This window comes from Pimephales promelas, chromosome 25, assembly GCF_988280905.1.
Source record: "Pimephales promelas chromosome 25, fPimPro1.hap1.1, whole genome shotgun sequence".
Classification (NCBI taxonomy): Eukaryota; Metazoa; Chordata; class Actinopteri; order Cypriniformes; family Leuciscidae; genus Pimephales; species Pimephales promelas.
Genome location: NC_142793.1, coordinates 6,166,026 through 6,187,441, shown reverse-complemented (window position 1 = coordinate 6,187,441; position 21,416 = coordinate 6,166,026). Strand labels below are relative to the sequence as shown.

Here is a 21,416-nt window from a genome sequence, read left to right as displayed (position 1 = left end):
CCTCTCCTCTCAAGGAGTCTCCAACCAGATGTTCCGGAACTCCATTCTCCGAGAGGTCAGCTTTTACGTCGTCCGATCGGATGGTTACCTCTACCACTGCCGCACTCACTTGAACAAAGCAGACGTCGCTGTCCTCTCTTACTTGCTGAGGACTCACCGAGGTGATCCGGGCCAAGCATTGATGGCGCCGGAGCATAATCGGGTAGGGGTTAGTGTTGCGCACCCGCACGATCACCCGACCATGATGAACCACGGCCAGCCCTCTGGCTACGTCAATGGCCTGGCAATCCCAATGGGGTTCCACCAGGACCAAGTCTTCCGGTCCATAGGAACTAGCAGGCACCCTGGCCCACACCACAGCCTCACTTCCAGCTGGTACAGACAAGGCATAACGGCAAACCACCCGGCCCACACTCTCCCGGTCTTCCCTGTCTCCAGCAGCATGAATTCGATGGCAGTCCTTCAAGATGTTTTCCCACTGGGAATTATCCTCCCTCGACGGCCTCCGAGCCGGACCGTTCTTAAACAACTCCTCCCAGCAGTCTGCAATGACATTCATGCCCAACAGAGCCCGACGAGTGCCCAAGCAGTGGTCCTTGACAATAACTACTCCTTTCTGATACACGGGAATGCCACGAATGTCGAAGTCAACGACCACGTAGCCCGTGTAGGGGATGTCCAGCCCATTTGCCCCTCGTAACGTAAGCCGTGAAGCCTCGGCTCCTTGAAGTCGGTGGTCTTTGAATAGTTCTCTAGAAAGACGCTCTGTAAATAAAGTAACTTGGGAACCAGTGTCGACCAAACAGTTAATCTTCACCCCATTGACCTGGATTTCGACCTCAGGGCAGTGCCCAACCCACTCGTCCCCAGGGATAGGCACAGGAAGGGGGTCTCTAAAAGGGGTCCCGGCCACTTGACCCACAGTGGCCGGCAGACCTAAAAACCCCCTTGCGAGCCCCGACGGAGGCCACACTGACGACTGATGTGCCCCGGCTTCCCGCAACTATTACAGATAGGTCTACCCTGGTCGTCCCACTGGTACCTAGGTTCAGCGGGGCGGGCAGGGCGACGTCCTTGCTCTCTGTTCCCATCAGAGTACGATCGATCCCGGGCCCTGGGCATGTCACTCGGCCACCCCCGACGTAGTTCTTCCACAAGACTTTTCGATAACTCCACCATCTGGCCCTTAACCTCCGACAAAAGCTCCTCGCGCAACTTCTGCTTCCAGTCAGTTGTTTCAGAAGGAATAGGGGCACAAGCACTACTGGCGGCCATGCAGACAGGTGGTTCGGTGGTTTCACCCTGATCTATCTCTAGAGCCAATGCTTCTTGTCGAAGGGCCTCGAAGGTCAGTGTGGGATCTCTACGTAGTTGAAGCCGGATACTCTGTCGAACCGGCCCATCGCGAAGCCCCAGGACAAACTGGTCTCGCAGCAAAGTCTCCCCTTCTCCCAGTCCATGGTCTGTTCGTCCCCTCAACCGGGAGAATTGTTCTCTCAGTTTCAGAGAGTAAGCCCGCAGAGTTTGCCTGGGTCCTTGACGATAATTAAAAAACTGGGCTCTAAGGACAGCCACCGGGGTAACATCTCCATAGAGCTCGGTCAGAAAATCAAAGATGGCCTTGGCAGTAGCTCGCACAACTTCGGGTGCTGCCATAACTTCTCGTTTCGCTTCCCCTTCTAGGGACCCAAGGACAAACTGAATCTTCTGCGGGTCGCTCAGCCCTTGCAAACCTGCCAGGTACGTAATCTGCATTTTCCATTCCTGGAGACCCAGCTCAGATCCCGGTCCCCCATATCGCTGAGCCCAGGGAGCTCCCATGAATACAGGCATGACCTGTGTCCGTCCCACTGGCACCTCTTCATCCGCCATCGTGACCCTGTGGCCGCTACAACTCCCGGTGGGTGTATCCTTCCGACTACGCCACTTATGTCACCGCCCCGGGATGGTCCGACCCACACCCGGACGGACCTACACCCCACCGCGAGGAGCCGACACCACAAGGACACCAATGAACGGACAAAGAGACCAATGAGCAGATTAAGAGGGAAGTTTTATTTATTTTAAAAGTTCAAGAATGTTGAGCAGATGGTTTCGTCGTGTAGGCCTGGACAGGATTGGAGACCACTGGAATCCGTACTCTATTCCCACAAGGAAGATCTTCGTCGACGTGACTGCTCTGTGAAGCTCAGGCAGAGAGAATGGAGCTCGGTTACTCAGCGGCGTGTACACAGCGTGTCTGCTTCTCCGTGGGGCTCAGGCAGAAAGAATGAAGAAGTCGGGGTGCTCACTGACGTAGCTGCAGCGAAACTGCTTCTCTGTGGGGCTCGGGCAGAGAGAATGAACAGGGTCAGAGTGCTCACCGAGGTAACTGCAGCGATACTGCTTCTCTGTGGGGCTCAGGCAGAACGAATGAGGCTCGGTTGTTCAGCGGTGCAACTGCTTCTCTGTGGGGCTCAGGCAGAGAGGATGAAAAGGTCAGAGTGCTCACCGACGTAACTGCAGCAATACTGCTTCTCTGTGGGGCTCAGGCAGAAAGAATGGGGCTCGGTTGCTCAGCGGCGTGTTCACAGCGTATCCGCTTCTCTGTGGGGCTCAGGCAGAGAGAATGAAAAAGGTCAGAGTGCTCACCGACATAACTGCAGCGATACTGCTTCTCTGTGGAGCTCAGGCAGAAAGAATGGGGCTCGATTGCTCAGCGGCGTGTTCACAGCGTATCCGCTTCTCTGTGGGGCTCAGGCAGAGAGAATGAAAAAGGTCAGGGTGCTCACCGACATAACTGCAGCGATACTGCTTCTCTGTGGAGCTCAGGCAGAAAGAATGGGGCTCGGTTGCTCAGCGGCGTGTTCACAGCGTATCCGCTTCTCTGTGGGGCTCAGGCAGAGAGAATGAAAAAGGTCAGGGTGCTCACCGACGTATCTGCAGCGATACTGCTTCTCTGTGGGGCTCAGGCAGAAAGAATGGGGCTCGGTTGCTCAGCGGCGTGTTCACAGCGTATCCGCTTCTCTGTGGGGCTCAGGCAGAGAGAATGAAAAAGGTCAGGGTGCTCACCGACGTATCTGCAGCAATACTGCTTCTTTGTGGGGCTCAGGCAGAAAGAATGGGGCTCGGTTGCTCAGCGGCGTGTTCACAGCGTATCCGCTTCTCTGTGGGGCTCAGGCAGAGAGAATGAAAAGGGTCAGAGTGCTCACCGACGTAACTGCAGCAATACTGCTTCTCTGAGGGGCTCAGGCAGAAAGAATGGGGCTCGGTTGCTCAGCGGCGTGTTCACAGCGTATCCGCTTCTCTGTGGGGCTCAGGCAGAGAGAATAAAAAAAGGTCAGGGTGCTCACCAACGTATCTGCAGCGATACTGCTTCTCTGTGGGGCTCAGGCAGAAAGAATGGGGCTCGGTTGCTCAGCGGCGTGTTCACAGCGTATCCGCTTCTCTGTGGGGCTCAGGCAGAGAGAATGAAAAAGGTCAGGGTGCTCACCGACGTATCTGCAGCGATACTGCTTCTCTGTGGGGCTCAGGCAGAAAGAATGGGGCTCGGTGGCTCAGCGGCGTGTTCACAGCGTATCCGCTTCTCTGTGGGGCTCAGGCAGAGAGAATGAAAAAGGTCAGAGTGCTATAAGGAGTACAATCACTGGTGTTAATTCTCCATCGAGATGATCATTCAATGGTAGATAACTGGCGGAGTGGCTTAGCTGAAGCTGTATCCTTACAATGTTCAATGGTGAATAATGGCAGAAACCAGGTTCAGTAATACTTCTCTTCCCTGACGTTCATAGGGAGATGAATCAGTACAGACCACCGTAGCCTAAGCATTACACTTCCACCTTCGTGCACACTGCAATCCACACAGGCAAAACACACGTGAATAACTTTAAGAGATCAAAATCATTCCACTCACAAATCAGGCTTCAGTACGGCGTCTCTTCTATCTTCATCAATGAGGTGCTCCTGCAGCAATACTGTAGGCAATCATTAATTCCATACACCAGCCCACATAGTCATAATCATTCCTCATACCGCTTGCTCCAGCCCAATGTATGTCACTTCTCTCTCTGTTGCACTCTTTCACTCGTCGAGGACTTCCCAGCTCAGACACGTCGTTCCTTTTCTGCCTCTCCCTTTTCCCCGCTCACCAACCAAAGACCTTTTCAACTGTGCTGGTATGACGTGTGCGCCAATCAGCGATCGACGCGCTCACAATGCGCACCTGCTGTACATCAAATAGGAACCGGAGAAGTCTTAGGTCCCCCCCCCCCCCCCCCCCGGAAATGTTCCCCATGGGAACGAAGGCACAAAATAATAGTTCCGCCCCCCCCCCCCCCCCCTCGATTGTCACGAGTGACATATATATATATATATATATTATTTTTTTCAAAAACCAATAAAAAAAAACAATTAAATGCAACAAATTAGTCCATTATTAAATACCTATAAATATAAAAAAATAGTCTATTAAATAATATCTATTAATTTAAACAAAACAGAAGTTAATTAATGACTTTCCTCCAGAGGTTATGAACGAATCTCTTCAAAAACATTTTAGCAGTAACTACTGGAAAACAGTAAAGATCTACAATCTTTATTTGAAGCTAAAGTTTTGTTTAAAGGGTATTTACTTATTTTGATAATAATTTTGAAGGTTTAATTTACTGAATTAATGCTGTCATTTAGGAATAATATTGTGCTAGAATCAAGATTGCCATTATTTAATGATAAATCGTGCACACACGGAGCTGTAGGCAATGTGCTTTCGAAATTAATATTTGTATGTTAACGTTACCAAAAGTAGGCTAACCCGCGATCCATGTAGGCCTATAGACAATAGAGATAGAGAACATGGGAATTTGTAAGTATGCAAAGTACATTAGTTTTATCCAAAAACAACTCGCTAATAAAGTAGGCCTATAATCTATCCGTGGGGGAGAGAGAGCGCAGTCCGAATTGGTCACACCGAACGTGTCAAACACGTCAAGTCTAGTTAGACGCTTGAATCTTCTGCAGCCCGCTCAAGTTCAAGATTTTCTACTGAGAAAGACGTTCGCGGCAAACGAGTCACCCAATTCGCGACGCCCGGCGCGAATGATGCGTCTTCGCGTCTTTGCATTGACTATGAATGTACTCTGCTATCGCAATTAAATTCGCGTTCGGTGTAAACACACCATTAATGCATATACGAGCCAACATCATGGTCATATATTTTGAAAAAACACAATATATAGCTACTCGCGTGCAAAACACTTATTTCATTCGTTAACATGTAGACTACAAATGTTTGCATTCGTAAGAAACGTTTCTAATTGTTGATGCAAAATTTGTAGCAATTCTGAAATTCAGTTAAAAGTAAATTTCTTGACCAAAAATGCAATAAATGATCATGTGTAGGCCTAAGTACAAAAATTAAGCTTACCGCTTCTCAACGTCTTCACATGTGTTTCATATTTTTTTTGTCTGGATAGGCATCACGGGAAATTGCATAGCCTATATCACGTGGCTCATACAGTTACTTAAACTGATATAATCGATTTACTTAATTTTGATGCAATTATTGTAGTAGTTGACATGCATTATGTTTTTTTATTATTTTATTTATGCATACATTTAAGTGCACCTAGTAGCTTATATTTTTTTGTTACACACATATGTTAAGTAAACGTTGAAAAGTTAGGAAAACTTATTTTTTTATGTTTGATCCAATTACTTTCATAAGTATTGGTTGTTCGGCTGCTTCAAGATCATACATGCTTTCGAAACAGTACTGTGATGTCATACACCAATCGTCTGTACTCTGTACAGTGCTGCTTCAAGATCATACTGTTTGCTTTCGAATCAGTACTGTGATGTCATACACCAATCGTCTGTACTCTGTACAGTGCTGCTTCAAGATCATACGCATGCTTTCAAATCAGTACTGTGATGTCATACACCAATCGTATGTACTCTGTACAGTGCTGCTTCAAGATCATACTGTTTGCTTTCGAATCAGTACTGTGATGTCATACACCAATCGTCTGTACTCTGTACAGTGCTGCTTCAAGATCATACTGTATGCTTTCGAATCAGGACTGTGATGTCATAAACCAATCGTCTGTAGGGGAGACCCGGGGCAATTGTAACGTATTTTACATTTTCCTTAATAACTCACAAACTACTTGAGATAGACTATCTTTTGATACAAGAAACATATATATGTGCACTAATTAATAATACAATTTATATATTTTTACTTATAAGAACAAGACTAAAATATTCAATTAAATGCAGTGTGGGGGCAATTGTAACACTGAGAAATAACTCCTATTAACCCACTTTATCTCAAATAAAAGCCTACCTCAAAGTAATCACTTTACTGCTGTTAATTTTAAGAGTTTATATAATATTCCCACTTTGTCAAGCACATATAAAACACACATTATTTTATATAAAAAATGCTAATTGATGATTTGTTAATACTGGAACAAACATTTATTTTAATACACCCTTTTAAAATGAAGTTTTACAATAGAATTTAGTGAAATATGTTCATTTTTTTAACAGAAAAGTATGTCAACACACACAAACAAGCTTATTACAATGGGCCTTGTGGCTCGGGCGCAACTGTAACACAGTGTTACAGTGTTGTTTATGTTCGTTTTTAATCAATAACCTAGGGATAAAATGTATACAAGTTTAAATTGACAGACATCTAAACTTTAGACAGCAGAAGAAAAATACTGTACATCCAAAAAATAACTTTCACACCTCAAAATCAGTTTGTCGTTAATAACTTCTGCTAAAGTTGAAAATGTCACGCTTCTTTTCCACAGATAGAGAGAGAATCCTATTGGGCATGTACAGATTAAGTGTCATCACTCTAGCTTGTTTCTGATTGGAGGAATTGAGTGTGGTACAATTGCCCCCTGTTACAATTGCCCCCGGTCTCCCCAGTGCTTCGTCAAGGTGATCAAAGTACACTGCATGCTTTCGAATCAGTACTGTGATGTCATACACCCAGGGATGTAGTGAAGGCTAAATGCGCAAATGCCGTTTACGCACCTCCCAATATTCGGGAATTGCGTTTACCCACCTCCAAAGTGCGTTTATCCACCTTTCAATTGCGTTTATCCACCTCTAAATATCCTAGTTCCTCAGACATTTTAAATTAAGCTTATGTCGTTAATTTAGTTTCTTTAATTTAGTTAATTTAGTATAGGTTGTTAAACCTAAGGCGAACTTTTTCACTCATTAAGACGGTCGCCTGCCACCACCTACTGGCGGTTTAGTGTTAAATGTTTAAAAGTAGCATCATTCTTTCTTATATGTAAATTAAAATCAATTTCATAACATTATTTCATGCAATTGAAATTTTTCAGTGTAAATGATTTAATTTGATCAACCCCTAGAGTAACAGCCCTATGGTGTCTTATTATTAGAAATAATTGAATTTATTGATCAAATTTAGGAATTTAAAATGAAATATGAAGCATACATTTAATAATATTGGGGGAGGGGGGTGCCCTTTAAAGGTGCAGAAATTACAATATGGTGATTTAAATATCAAAGCTGATATATCAATGATGAGAATATTTTTTAAGAATAAGTCAAATTTTTAAAAAATCTGAACAAGCAACTTTTTTACTCGGACAAGTGAAAGGCAGATTTACTTAGCATATGAAAAGGCTTAATGTCGAGCCCTCCCTATATAGCAATGTCATCAGGAGACACACATACACCGGTAGGCAGTGGCCCACCTTACCTGGTGACCATGTCTTGGTCCACCAGAATTTATAGTTTACCCACCTCTTCAACTACACCTCTGCATACACCAATCGTCTGTACTCTGTACAGTGCTGTCGATCACTGTCTGCTGTATGCTTTCGAATCAGTACTGTGATGTCATACACCAATCGTCTGTACTCTGTATAGTGCTGCTTCTAGTTGATCACTGTATATTTTCGAATCAGTACTGTGATGTCATACCCAGGGATGTAGTGGAGGCTAAATGCACGTAAATGCCATTTACCCACCTCCCAATATTCGGGAATTGCGTTTGCACCTCCAAAGTGCGTTTATCCACATTTCAATTACGTTTATCCACCTCTAAATATCCAGTAGTTCCTAAGACATTTTAAATTAAGCTTATGTCGTTTTAGTTTCATATTGTCCACACTCTAAAAAATGATGATTTGGATTTACTTAAAATATATATGCACCATTTTTGTATCAAAAAATGTGCACATATCTTTTAAGTAAATCCAACACAGTGCAGGCCATGTGAGATCAAAATAAATCTTAGTTCTGTTAACTTAAAATTTAAGCTCATTTATATATATAAAATAAGACAATTAAATCAGTTGAACCAACCATTTTAACTTAGTTTAGATCTTCAGCTTACATGTCTTAAAATAAATAACATGCAAATCACACACAATAAAGCATTTCACTTTATTATTTATTTAAATTGCATCTTAAAATATATTCAAATAGAAAATAGTTGTTAAAATAATAATAATAATTGAGTCACAATATTACAGTTTTTCTTGGATCAAAGAAATGAAGGCTTGGTGGGCAGAAGAGACTTCTTTTAAAAATATTAAACAATCTTAGTGTGTGTGTGTGTGTGTGTGTGTGTGTGTGTGTCTATATATATAATTATATATATATATATATATATATATATATATATTATTTTTTTCAAAAACCAATAAAAAAAAAAACAATTAAATGCAACAAATTAGTCCATTATTAAATACCTATAAATATAAAAAAATAGTCTATTAAATAATATCTATTAATTTAAACAAAACAGAAGTTAATTAATGACTTTCCTCCAGAGGTTATGAACGAATCTCTTCAAAAACATTTTAGCAGTAACTACTGGAAAACAGTAAAGATCTACAATCTTTATTTGAAGCTAAAGTTTTGTTTAATGGGTATTTACTTATTTTGATAATAATTTTGAAGGTTTAATTTACTGAATTAATGCTGTCATTTAGGAATAATATTGTGCTAGAATCAAGATTGCCATTATTTAATGATAAATCGTGCACACACGGAGCTGTAGGCAATGTGCTTTCGAAATTAATATTTGTATGTTAACGTTACCAAAAGTAGGCTAACCCGCGCCCAAGGCCCCCTTTCCCGCGATCCATGTAGGCCTATAGACAATAGAGATAGAGAACATGGGAATTTGTAAGTATGCAAAGTACATTAGTTTTATCCAAAAACAACTCGCTAATAAAGTAGGCCTATAATCTATCCGTGGGGGAGAGAGAGCGCAGTCCGAATTGGTCACACCGAACGCGTCAAACACGTCAAGTCTAGTTAGACGCTTGAATCTTCTGCAGCCCGCTCAAGTTCAAGATTTTCTACTGAGAAAGACGTTCGCGGCAAACGAGTCACCCAATTCGCGACGCCCGGCGCGAATGATGCGTCTTCGCGTCTTTGCATTGACTATGAATGTACTCTGCTATCGCAATTAAATTCGCGTTCGGTGTAAACACACCATTAATGCATATACGAGCCAACATCATGGTCATATATTTTGAAAAAACACAATATATAGCTACTCGCGTGCAAAACACTTATTTCATTCGTTAACATGTAGACTACAAATGTTTGCATTCGTAAGAAACGTTTCTAATTGTTGATGCAAAATTTGTAGCAATTCTGAAATTCAGTTAAAAGTAAATTTCTTGACCAAAAATGCAATAAATGATCATGTGTAGGCCTAAGTACAAAAAATAAGCTTACCGCTTCTCAACGTCTTCACATGTGTTTCATATTTTTTTTGTCTGGATAGGCATCACGGGAAATTGCCTAGCCTATATCACGTGGCTCATACAGTTACTTAAACTGATATAATCGATTTACTTAATTTTGATGCAATTATTGTAGTAGTTGACATGCATTATGTTTTTTTATTATTTTATTTATGCATACATTTAAGTGCACCTAGTAGCTTATATTTTTTTGTTACACACATATGTTAAGTAAACGTTGAAAAGTTAGGAAAACTTATTTTTTTATGTTTGATCCAATTACTTTCATAAGTATTGGTTGTTCGGCTGCTTCAAGATCATACATGCTTTCGAAACAGTACTGTGATGTCATACACCAATCGTCTGTACTCTGTACAGTGCTGCTTCAAGATCATACTGTTTGCTTTCGAATCAGTACTGTGATGTCATACACCAATCGTCTGTACTCTGTACAGTGCTGCTTCAAGATCATACGCATGCTTTCAAATCAGTACTGTGATGTCATACACCAATCGTATGTACTCTGTACAGTGCTGCTTCAAGATCATACTGTTTGCTTTCGAATCAGTACTGTGATGTCATACACCAATCGTCTGTACTCTGTACAGTGCTGCTTCAAGATCATACTGTATGCTTTCGAATCAGGACTGTGATGTCATAAACCAATCGTCTGTAGGGGAGACCCGGGGCAATTGTAACGTATTTTACATTTTCCTTAATAACTCACAAACTACTTGAGATAGACTATCTTTTGATACAAGAAACATATATATGTGCACTAATTAATAATACAATTTATATATTTTTACTTATAAGAACAAGACTAAAATATTCAATTAAATGCAGTGTGGGGGCAATTGTAACACTGAAAAATAACTCCTATTAACCCACTTTATCTCAAATAAAAGCCTACCTCAAAGTAATCACTTTACTGCTGTTAATTTTAAGAGTTTATATAATATTCCCACTTTGTCAAGCACATATAAAACACACATTATTTTATATAAAAAATGCTAATTGATGATTTGTTAATACTGGAACAAACATTTATTTTAATACACCCTTTTAAAATGAAGTTTTACAATAGAATTTAGTGAAATATGTTCATTTTTTTAACAGAAAAGTATGTCAACACACACAAACAAGCTTATTACAATGGGCCTTGTGGCTCGGGGGCAACTGTAACACAGTGTTACAGTGTTGTTTATGTTCGTTTTTAATCAATAACCTAGGGATAAAATGTATACAAGTTTAAATTGACAGACATCTAAACTTTAGACAGCAGAAGAAAAATACTGTACATCCAAAAAATAACTTTCACACCTCAAAATCAGTTTGTCGTTAATAACTTCTGCTAAAGTTGAAAATGTCACGCTTCTTTTCCACAGATAGAGAGAGAATCCTATTGGGCATGTACAGATTAAGTGTCATCACTCTAGCTTGTTTCTGATTGGAGGAATTGAGTGTGGTACAATTGCCCCCTGTTACAATTGCCCCCGGTCTCCCCAGTGCTTCGTCAAGGTGATCAAAGTACACTGCATGCTTTCGAATCAGTACTGTGATGTCATACACCCAGGGATGTAGTGAAGGCTAAATGCGCAAATGCCGTTTACGCACCTCCCAATATTCGGGAATTGCGTTTACCCACCTCCAAAGTGCGTTTATCCACCTTTCAATTGCGTTTATCCACCTCTAAATATCCTAGTTCCTAAGACATTTTAAATTAAGCTTATGTCGTTAATTTAGTTTCTTTAATTTAGTTAATTTAGTATAGGTTGTTAAACCTAAGGCGGACTTTTTCACTCATTAAGACGGTCGCCTGCCACCACCTACTGGCGGTTTAGTGTTAAATGTTTAAAAGTAGCATCATTCTTTCTTATATGTAAATTAAAATCAATTTCATAACATTATTTCATGCAATTGTAATTTTTCAGTGTAAATGATTTAATTTGATCAACCCCTAGAGTAACAGCCCTATGGTGTCTTATTATTAGAAATAATTGAATTTATTGATCAAATTTAGGAATTTAAAATGAAATATGAAGCATACATTTAATAATATTGGGGGAGGGGGGTGCCCTTTAAAGGTGCAGAAATTACAATATGGTGATTTAAATATCAAAGCTGATATATCAATGATGAGAATATTTTTTAAGAATAAGTCAAATTTTTAAAAAATCTGAACAAGCAACTTTTTTACTCGGACAAGTGAAAGGCAGATTTACTTAGCATATGAAAAGGCTTAATGTCGAGCCCTCCCTATATAGCAATGTCATCAGGAGACACACATACACCGGTAGGCAGTGGCCCACCTTACCTGGTGACCATGTCTTGGTCCACCAGAATTTATAGTTTACCCACCTCTTCAACTACACCTCTGCATACACCAATCGTCTGTACTCTGTACAGTGCTGTCGATCACTGTCTGCTGTATGCTTTCGAATCAGTACTGTGATGTCATACACCAATCGTCTGTACTCTGTATAGTGCTGCTTCTAGTTGATCACTGTATATTTTCGAATCAGTACTGTGATGTCATACCCAGGGATGTAGTGGAGGCTAAATGCACGTAAATGCCATTTACCCACCTCCCAATATTCGGGAATTGCGTTTGCACCTCCAAAGTGCGTTTATCCACATTTCAATTACGTTTATCCACCTCTAAATATCCAGTAGTTCCTAAGACATTTTAAATTAAGCTTATGTCGTTTTAGTTTCATATTGTCCACACTCTAAAAAATGATGATTTGGATTTACTTAAAATATATATGCACCATTTTTGTATCAAAAAATGTGCACATATCTTTTAAGTAAATCCAACACAGTGCAGGCCATGTGAGATCAAAATAAATCTTAGTTCTGTTAACTTAAAATTTAAGCTCATTTATATATATAAAATAAGACAATTAAATCAGTTGAACCAACCATTTTAACTTAGTTTAGATCTTCAGCTTACATGTCTTAAAATAAATAACATGCAAATCACACACAATAAAGCATTTCACTTTATTATTTATTTAAATTGCATCTTAAAATATATTCAAATAGAAAATAGTTGTTAAAATAATAATAATAATAATATAGTCACAATATTACAGTTTTTCTTGGATCAAAGAAATGAAGGCTTGGTGGGCAGAAGAGACTTCTTTTAAAAATATTAAACAATCTTAGTGTGTGTGTGTGTGTGTGTGTGTGTGTGTGTGTGTGTGTGTGTGTGTGTGTCTATATATATAATTATATATATATATATATATATATATATATATATTATTTTTTTCAAAAACCAATAAAAAAAAAAACAATTAAATGCAACAAATTAGTCCATTATTAAATACCTATAAATATAAAAAAATAGTCTATTAAATAATATCTATTAATTTAAACAAAACAGAAGTTAATTAATGACTTTCCTCCAGAGGTTATGAACGAATCTCTTCAAAAACATTTTAGCAGTAACTACTGGAAAACAGTAAAGATCTACAATCTTTATTTGAAGCTAAAGTTTTGTTTAAAGGGTATTTACTTATTTTGATAATAATTTTGAAGGTTTAATTTACTGAATTAATGCTGTCATTTAGGAATAATATTGTGCTAGAATCAAGATTGCCATTATTTAATGATAAATCGTGCACACACGGAGCTGTAGGCAATGTGCTTTCGAAATTAATATTTGTATGTTAACGTTACCAAAAGTAGGCTAACCCGCGCCCAAGGCCCCCTTTCCCGCGATCCATGTAGGCCTATAGACAATAGAGATAGAGAACATGGGAATTTGTAAGTATGCAAAGTACATTAGTTTTATCCAAAAACAACTCGCTAATAAAGTAGGCCTATAATCTATCCGTGGGGGAGAGAGAGCGCAGTCCGAATTGGTCACACCGAACGCGTCAAACACGTCAAGTCTAGTTAGACGCTTGAATCTTCTGCAGCCCGCTCAAGTTCAAAATTTTCTACTGAGAAAGACGTTCGCGGCAAACGAGTCACCCAATTCGCGACGCCCGGCGCGAATGATGCGTCTTCGCGTCTTTGCATTGACTATGAATGTACTCTGCTATCGCAATTAAATTCGCGTTCGGTGTAAACACACCATTAATGCATATACGAGCCAACATCATGGTCATATATTTTGAAAAAACACAATATATAGCTACTCGCGTGCAAAACACTTATTTCATTCGTTAACATGTAGACTACAAATGTTTGCATTCGTAAGAAACGTTTCTAATTGTTGATGCAAAATTTGTAGCAATTCTGAAATTCAGTTAAAAGTAAATTTCTTGACCAAAAATGCAATAAATGATCATGTGTAGGCCTAAGTACAAAAATTAAGCTTACCGCTTCTCAACGTCTTCACATGTGTTTCATATTTTTTTTGTCTGGATAGGCATCACGGGAAATTGCATAGCCTATATCACGTGGCTCATACAGTTACTTAAACTGATATAATCGATTTACTTAATTTTGATGCAATTATTGTAGTAGTTGACATGCATTATGTTTTTTTATTATTTTATTTATGCATACATTTAAGTGCACCTAGTAGCTTATATTTTTTTTGTTACACACATATGTTAAGTAAACGTTGAAAAGTTAGGAATACTTATTTTTTTATGTTTGATCCAATTACTTTCATAAGTATTGGTTGTTCGGCTGCTTCAAGATCATACATGCTTTCGAAACAGTACTGTGATGTCATACACCAATCGTCTGTACTCTGTACAGTGCTGCTTCAAGATCATACTGTTTGCTTTCGAATCAGTACTGTGATGTCATACACCAATCGTCTGTACTCTGTACAGTGCTGCTTCAAGATCATACGTATGCTTTCAAATCAGTACTGTGATGTCATACACCAATCGTATGTACTCTGTACAGTGCTGCTTCAAGATCATACTGTTTGCTTTTGAATCAGTACTGTGATGTCATACACCAATCGTCTGTACTCTGTACAGTGCTGCTTCAAGATCATACTGTATGCTTTCGAATCAGGACTGTGATGTCATAAACCAATCGTCTGTAGGGGAGACCCGGGGCAATTGTAACGTATTTTACATTTTCCTTAATAACTCACAAACTACTTGAGATAGACTAGTCATCTTTTGATACAAGAAACATATATATGTGCACTAATTAATAATACAATTTATATATTTTTACTTATAAGAACAAGACTAAAATATTCAATTAAATGCAGTGTGGGGGCAATTGTAACACTGAGAAATAACTCCTATTAACCCACTTTATCTCAAATAAAAGCCTACCTCAAAGTAATCACTTTACTGCTGTTAATTTGAAGAGTTTATATAATATTCCCACTTTGTCAAGCACATATAAAACACACATTATTTTATATAAAAAATGCTAATTGATGATTTGTTAATACTGGAACAAACATTTATTTTAATACACCCTTTTAAAATGAAGTTTTACAATAGAATTTAGTGAAATATGTTCATTTTTTTAACAGAAAAGTATGTCAACACACACAAACAAGCTTATTACAATGGGCCTTGTGGCTCGGGGGCAACTGTAACACAGTGTTACAGTGTTGTTTATGTTCGTTTTTAATCAATAACCTAGGGATAAAATGTATACAAGTTTAAATTGACAGACATCTAAACTTTAGACAGCAGAAGAAAAATACTGTACATCCAAAAAATAACTTTCACACCTCAAAATCAGTTTGTCGTTAATAACTTCTGCTAAAGTTGAAAATGTCACGCTTCTTTTCCACAGATAGAGAGAGAATCCTATTGGGCATGTACAGATTAAGTGTCATCACTCTAGCTTGTTTCTGATTGGAGGAATTGAGTGTGGTACAATTGCCCCCTGTTACAATTGCCCCCGGTCTCCCCAGTGCTTCGTCAAGGTGATCAAAGTACACTGCATGCTTTCGAATCAGTACTGTGATGTCATACACCCAGGGATGTAGTGAAGGCTAAATGCGCAAATGCCGTTTACGCACCTCCCAATATTCGGGAATTGCGTTTACCCACCTCCAAAGTGCGTTTATCCACCTTTCAATTGCGTTTATCCACCTCTAAATATCCTAGTTCCTAAGACATTTTAAATTAAGCTTATGTCGTTAATTTAGTTTCTTTAATTTAGTTAATTTAGTTTAGGTTGTTAAACCTAAGGCGAACTTTTTCACTCATTAAGACGGTCGCCTGCCACCACCTACTGGCGGTTTAGTGTTAAATGTTTAAAAGTAGCATCATTCTTTCTTATATGTAAATTAAAATCAATTTCATAACATTATTTCATGCAATTGAAATTTTTCAGTGTAAATGATTTAATTTGATCAACCCCTAGAGTAACAGCCCTATGGTGTCTTATTATTAGAAATAATTGAATTTATTGATCAAATTTAGGAATTTAAAATGAAATATGAAGCATACATTTAATAATATTGGGGGAGGGGGGTGCCCTTTAAAGGTGCAGAAATTACAATATGGTGATTTAAATATCAAAGCTGATATATCAATGATGAGAATATTTTTTAAGAATAAGTCAAATTTTTAAAAAATCTGAACAAGCAACTTTTTTACTCGGACAAGTGAAAGGCAGATTTACTTAGCATATGAAAAGGCTTAATGTCGAGCCCTCCCTATATAGCAATGTCATCAGGAGACACACATACACCGGTAGGCAGTGGCCCACCTTACCTGGTGACCATGTCTTGGTCCACCAGAATTTATAGTTTACCCACCTCTTCAACTACACCTCTGCATACACCAATCGTCTGTACTCTGTACAGTGCTGTCGATCACTGTCTGCTGTATGCTTTCGAATCAGTACTGTGATGTCATACACCAATCGTCTGTACTCTGTATAGTGCTGCTTCTAGTTGATCACTGTATATTTTCGAATCAGTACTGTGATGTCATACCCAGGGATGTAGTGGAGGCTAAATGCACGTAAATGCCATTTACCCACCTCCCAATATTCGGGAATTGCGTTTGCACCTCCAAAGTGCGTTTATCCACATTTCAATTACGTTTATCCACCTCTAAATATCCAGTAGTTCCTAAGACATTTTAAATTAAGCTTAAGTCGTTTTAGTTTCATATTGTCCACACTCTAAAAAATGATGATTTGGATTTACTTAAAATATATATGCACCATTTTTGTATCAAAAAATGTGCACATATCTTTTAAGTAAATCCAACACAGTGCAGGCCATGTGAGATCAAAATAAATCTTAGTTCTGTTAACTTAAAATTTAAGCTCATTTATATATATAAAATAAGACAATTAAATCAGTTGAACCAACCATTTTAACTTAGTTTAGATCTTCAGCTTACATGTCTTAAAATAAATAACATGCAAATCACACACAATAAAGCATTTCACTTTATTATTTATTTAAATTGCATCTTAAAATATATTCAAATAGAAAATAGTTGTTAAAATAATAATAATAATTGAGTCACAATATTACAGTTTTTCTTGGATCAAAGAAATGAAGGCTTGGTGGGCAGAAGAGACTTCTTTTAAAAATATTAAACAATCTTAGTGTGTGTGTGTGTGTGTGTGTGTGTGTGTCTATATATATAATTATATATATATATATATATATATATATATATATATATATATATATATATTATTTTTTTCAAAAACCAATAAAAAAAAAAACAATTAAATGCAACAAATTAGTCCATTATTAAATACCTATAAATATAAAAAAATAGTCTATTAAATAATATCTATTAATTTAAACAAAACAGAAGTTAATTAATGACTTTCCTCCAGAGGTTATGAACGAATCTCTTCAAAAACATTTTAGCAGTAACTACTGGAAAACAGTAAAGATCTACAATCTTTATTTGAAGCTAAAGTTTTGTTTAATGGGTATTTACTTATTTTGATAATAATTTTGAAGGTTTAATTTACTGAATTAATGCTGTCATTTAGGAATAATATTGTGCTAGAATCAAGATTGCCATTATTTAATGATAAATCGTGCACACACGGAGCTGTAGGCAATGTGCTTTCGAAATTAATATTTGTATGTTAACGTTACCAAAAGTAGGCTAACCCGCGCCCAAGGCCCCCTTTCCCGCGATCCATGTAGGCCTATAGACAATAGAGATAGAGAACATGGGAATTTGTAAGTATGCAAAGTACATTAGTTTTATCCAAAAACAACTCGCTAATAAAGTAGGCCTATAATCTATCCGTGGGGGAGAGAGAGCGCAGTCCGAATTGGTCACACCGAACGCGTCAAACACGTCAAGTCTAGTTAGACGCTTGAATCTTCTGCAGCCCGCTCAAGTTCAAGATTTTCTACTGAGAAAGACGTTCGCGGCAAACGAGTCACCCAATTCGCGACGCCCGGCGCGAATGATGCGTCTTCGCGTCTTTGCATTGACTATGAATGTACTCTGCTATCGCAATTAAATTCGCGTTCGGTGTAAACACACCATTAATGCATATACGAGCCAACATCATGGTCATATATTTTGAAAAAACACAATATATAGCTACTCGCGTGCAAAACACTTATTTCATTCGTTAACATGTAGACTACAAATGTTTGCATTCGTAAGAAACGTTTCTAATTGTTGATGCAAAATTTGTAGCAATTCTGAAATTCAGTTAAAAGTAAATTTCTTGACCAAAAATGCAATAAATGATCATGTGTAGGCCTAAGTACAAAAAATAAGCTTACCGCTTCTCAACGTCTTCACATGTGTTTCATATTTTTTTTGTCTGGATAGGCATCACGGGAAATTGCCTAGCCTATATCACGTGGCTCATACAGTTACTTAAACTGATATAATCGATTTACTTAATTTTGATGCAATTATTGTAGTAGTTGACATGCATTATGTTTTTTTATTATTTTATTTATGCATACATTTAAGTGCACCTAGTAGCTTATATTTTTTTGTTACACACATATGTTAAGTAAACGTTGAAAAGTTAGGAAAACTTATTTTTTTATGTTTGATCCAATTACTTTCATAAGTATTGGTTGTTCGGCTGCTTCAAGATCATACATGCTTTCGAAACAGTACTGTGATGTCATACACCAATCGTCTGTACTCTGTACAGTGCTGCTTCAAGATCATACTGTTTGCTTTCGAATCAGTACTGTGATGTCATACACCAATCGTCTGTACTCTGTACAGTGCTGCTTCAAGATCATACGCATGCTTTCAAATCAGTACTGTGATGTCATACACCAATCGTATGTACTCTGTACAGTGCTGCTTCAAGATCATACTGTTTGCTTTCGAATCAGTACTGTGATGTCATACACCAATCGTCTGTACTCTGTACAGTGCTGCTTCAAGATCATACTGTATGCTTTCGAATCAGGACTGTGATGTCATAAACCAATCGTCTGTAGGGGAGACCCGGGGCAATTGTAACGTATTTTACATTTTCCTTAATAACTCACAAACTACTTGAGATAGACTATCTTTTGATACAAGAAACATATATATGTGCACTAATTAATAATACAATTTATATATTTTTACTTATAAGAACAAGACTAAAATATTCAATTAAATGCAGTGTGGGGGCAATTGTAACACTGAGAAATAACTCCTATTAACCCACTTTATCTCAAATAAAAGCCTACCTCAAAGTAATCACTTTACTGCTGTTAATTTTAAGAGTTTATATAATATTCCCACTTTGTCAAGCACATATAAAACACACATTATTTTATATAAAAAATGCTAATTGATGATTTGTTAATACTGGAACAAACATTTATTTTAATACACCCTTTTAAAATGAAGTTTTACAATAGAATTTAGTGAAATATGTTCATTTTTTTAACAGAAAAGTATGTCAACACACACAAACAAGCTTATTACAATGGGCCTTGTGGCTCGGGGGCAACTGTAACACAGTGTTACAGTGTTGTTTATGTTCGTTTTTAATCAATAACCTAGGGATAAAATGTATACAAGTTTAAATTGACAGACATCTAAACTTTAGACAGCAGAAGAAAAATACTGTACATCCAAAAAATAACTTTCACACCTCAAAATCAGTTTGTCGTTAATAACTTCTGCTAAAGTTGAAAATGTCACGCTTCTTTTCCACAGATAGAGAGAGAATCCTATTGGGCATGTACAGATTAAGTGTCATCACTCTAGCTTGTTTCTGATTGGAGGAATTGAGTGTGGTACAATTGCCCCCTGTTAGTTACAATTGCCCCCGGTCTCCCCAGTGCTTCGTCAAGGTGATCAAAGTACACTGCATGCTTTCGAATCAGTACTGTGATGTCATACACCCAGGGATGTAGTGAAGGCTAAATGCGCAAATGCCGTTTACGCACCTCCCAATATTCGGGAATTGCGTTTACCCACCTCCAAAGTGCGTTTATCCACCTTTCAATTGCGTTTATCCACCTCTAAATATAGTTCCTAAGACATTTTAAATTAAGCTTATGTCGTTAATTTAGTTTCTTTAATTTAGTTAATTTAGTATAGGTTGTTAAACCTAAGGCGAACTTTTTTACTCATTAAGACGGTCGCCTGCCACCACCTACTGGCGGTTTAGTGTTAAATGTTTAAAAGTAGCATCATTCTTTCTTATATGTAAATTAAAATCAATTTCATAACATTATTTCATGCAATTGTAATTTTTCAGTGTAAATGATTTAATTTGATCAACCCCTAGAGTAACAGCCCTATGGTGTCTTATTATTAGAAATAATTGAATTTATTGATCAAATTTAGGAATTTAAAATGAAATATGAAGCATACATTTAATAATATTGGGGGAGGGGGGTGCCCTTTAAAGGTGCAGAAATTACAATATGGTGATTTAAATATCAAAGCTGATATATCAATGATGAGAATATTTTTTAAGAATAAGTCAAATTTTTAAAAAATCTGAACAAGCAACTTTTTTACTCGGACAAGTGAAAGGCAGATTTACTTAGCATATGAAAAGGCTTAATGTCGAGCCCTCCCTATATAGCAATGTCATCAGGAGACACACATACACCGGTAGGCAGTGGCCCACCTTACCTGGTGACCATGTCTTGGTCGGTCCACCAGAATTTATAGTTTACCCACCTCTTCAACTACACCTCTGCATACACCAATCGTCTGTACTCTGTACAGTGCTGTCGATCACTGTCTGCTGTATGCTTTCGAATCAGTACTGTGATGTCATACACCAATCGTCTGTACTCTGTATAGTGCTGCTTCTAGTTGATCACTGTATATTTTCGAATCAGTACTGTGATGTCATACCCAGGGATGTAGTGGAGGCTAAATGCACGTAAATGCCATTTACCCACCTCCCAATATTCGGGAATTGCGTTTGCACCTCCAAAGTGCGTTTATCCACCTTTCAATTACGTTTATCCACCTCTAAATATCCAGTAGTTCCTAAGACATTTTAAATTAAGCTTATGTCGTTTTAGTTTCATATTGTCCACACTCTAAAAAATGATGAGTTGGATTTACTTAAAATATATATGCACCATTTTTGTATCAAAAAATGTGCACATATCTTTTAAGTAAATCCAACACAGTGCAGGCCATGTGAGATCAAAATAAATCTTAGTTCTGTTAACTTAAAATTTAAGCTCATTTATATATATAAAATAAGACAATTAAATCAGTTGAACCAACCATTTTAACTTAGTTTAGATCTTCAGCTTACATGTCTTAAAATAAATAACATGCAAATCACACACAATAAAGC

General features: G+C 38.0%; 1 protein-coding gene across 1 annotated transcript; it reads right to left on the bottom strand.

Moving 5' to 3' along the window:
• Positions 1-789: 789 nt before the first annotated feature.
• LOC148964980 (uncharacterized) lies at positions 790-2,879 on the bottom strand. Its single transcript, XM_089127693.1, has one exon. It carries the CDS (start codon positions 1,870-1,872, stop codon positions 937-939), a length of 936 nt encoding a protein of 311 aa, XP_088983819.1. The 5' UTR covers positions 1,873-2,879; the 3' UTR covers positions 790-936.
• Positions 2,880-21,416: the final 18,537 nt, after the last annotated feature.

What these genes read in the sequence shown, in the direction of transcription:
- LOC148964980 (XM_089127693.1), bottom strand. Translation starts at nt 1,872, where the DNA reads ATGGCGGATGAAGAGGTGCCAGTGGGACGGACACAGGTCATGCCTGTA.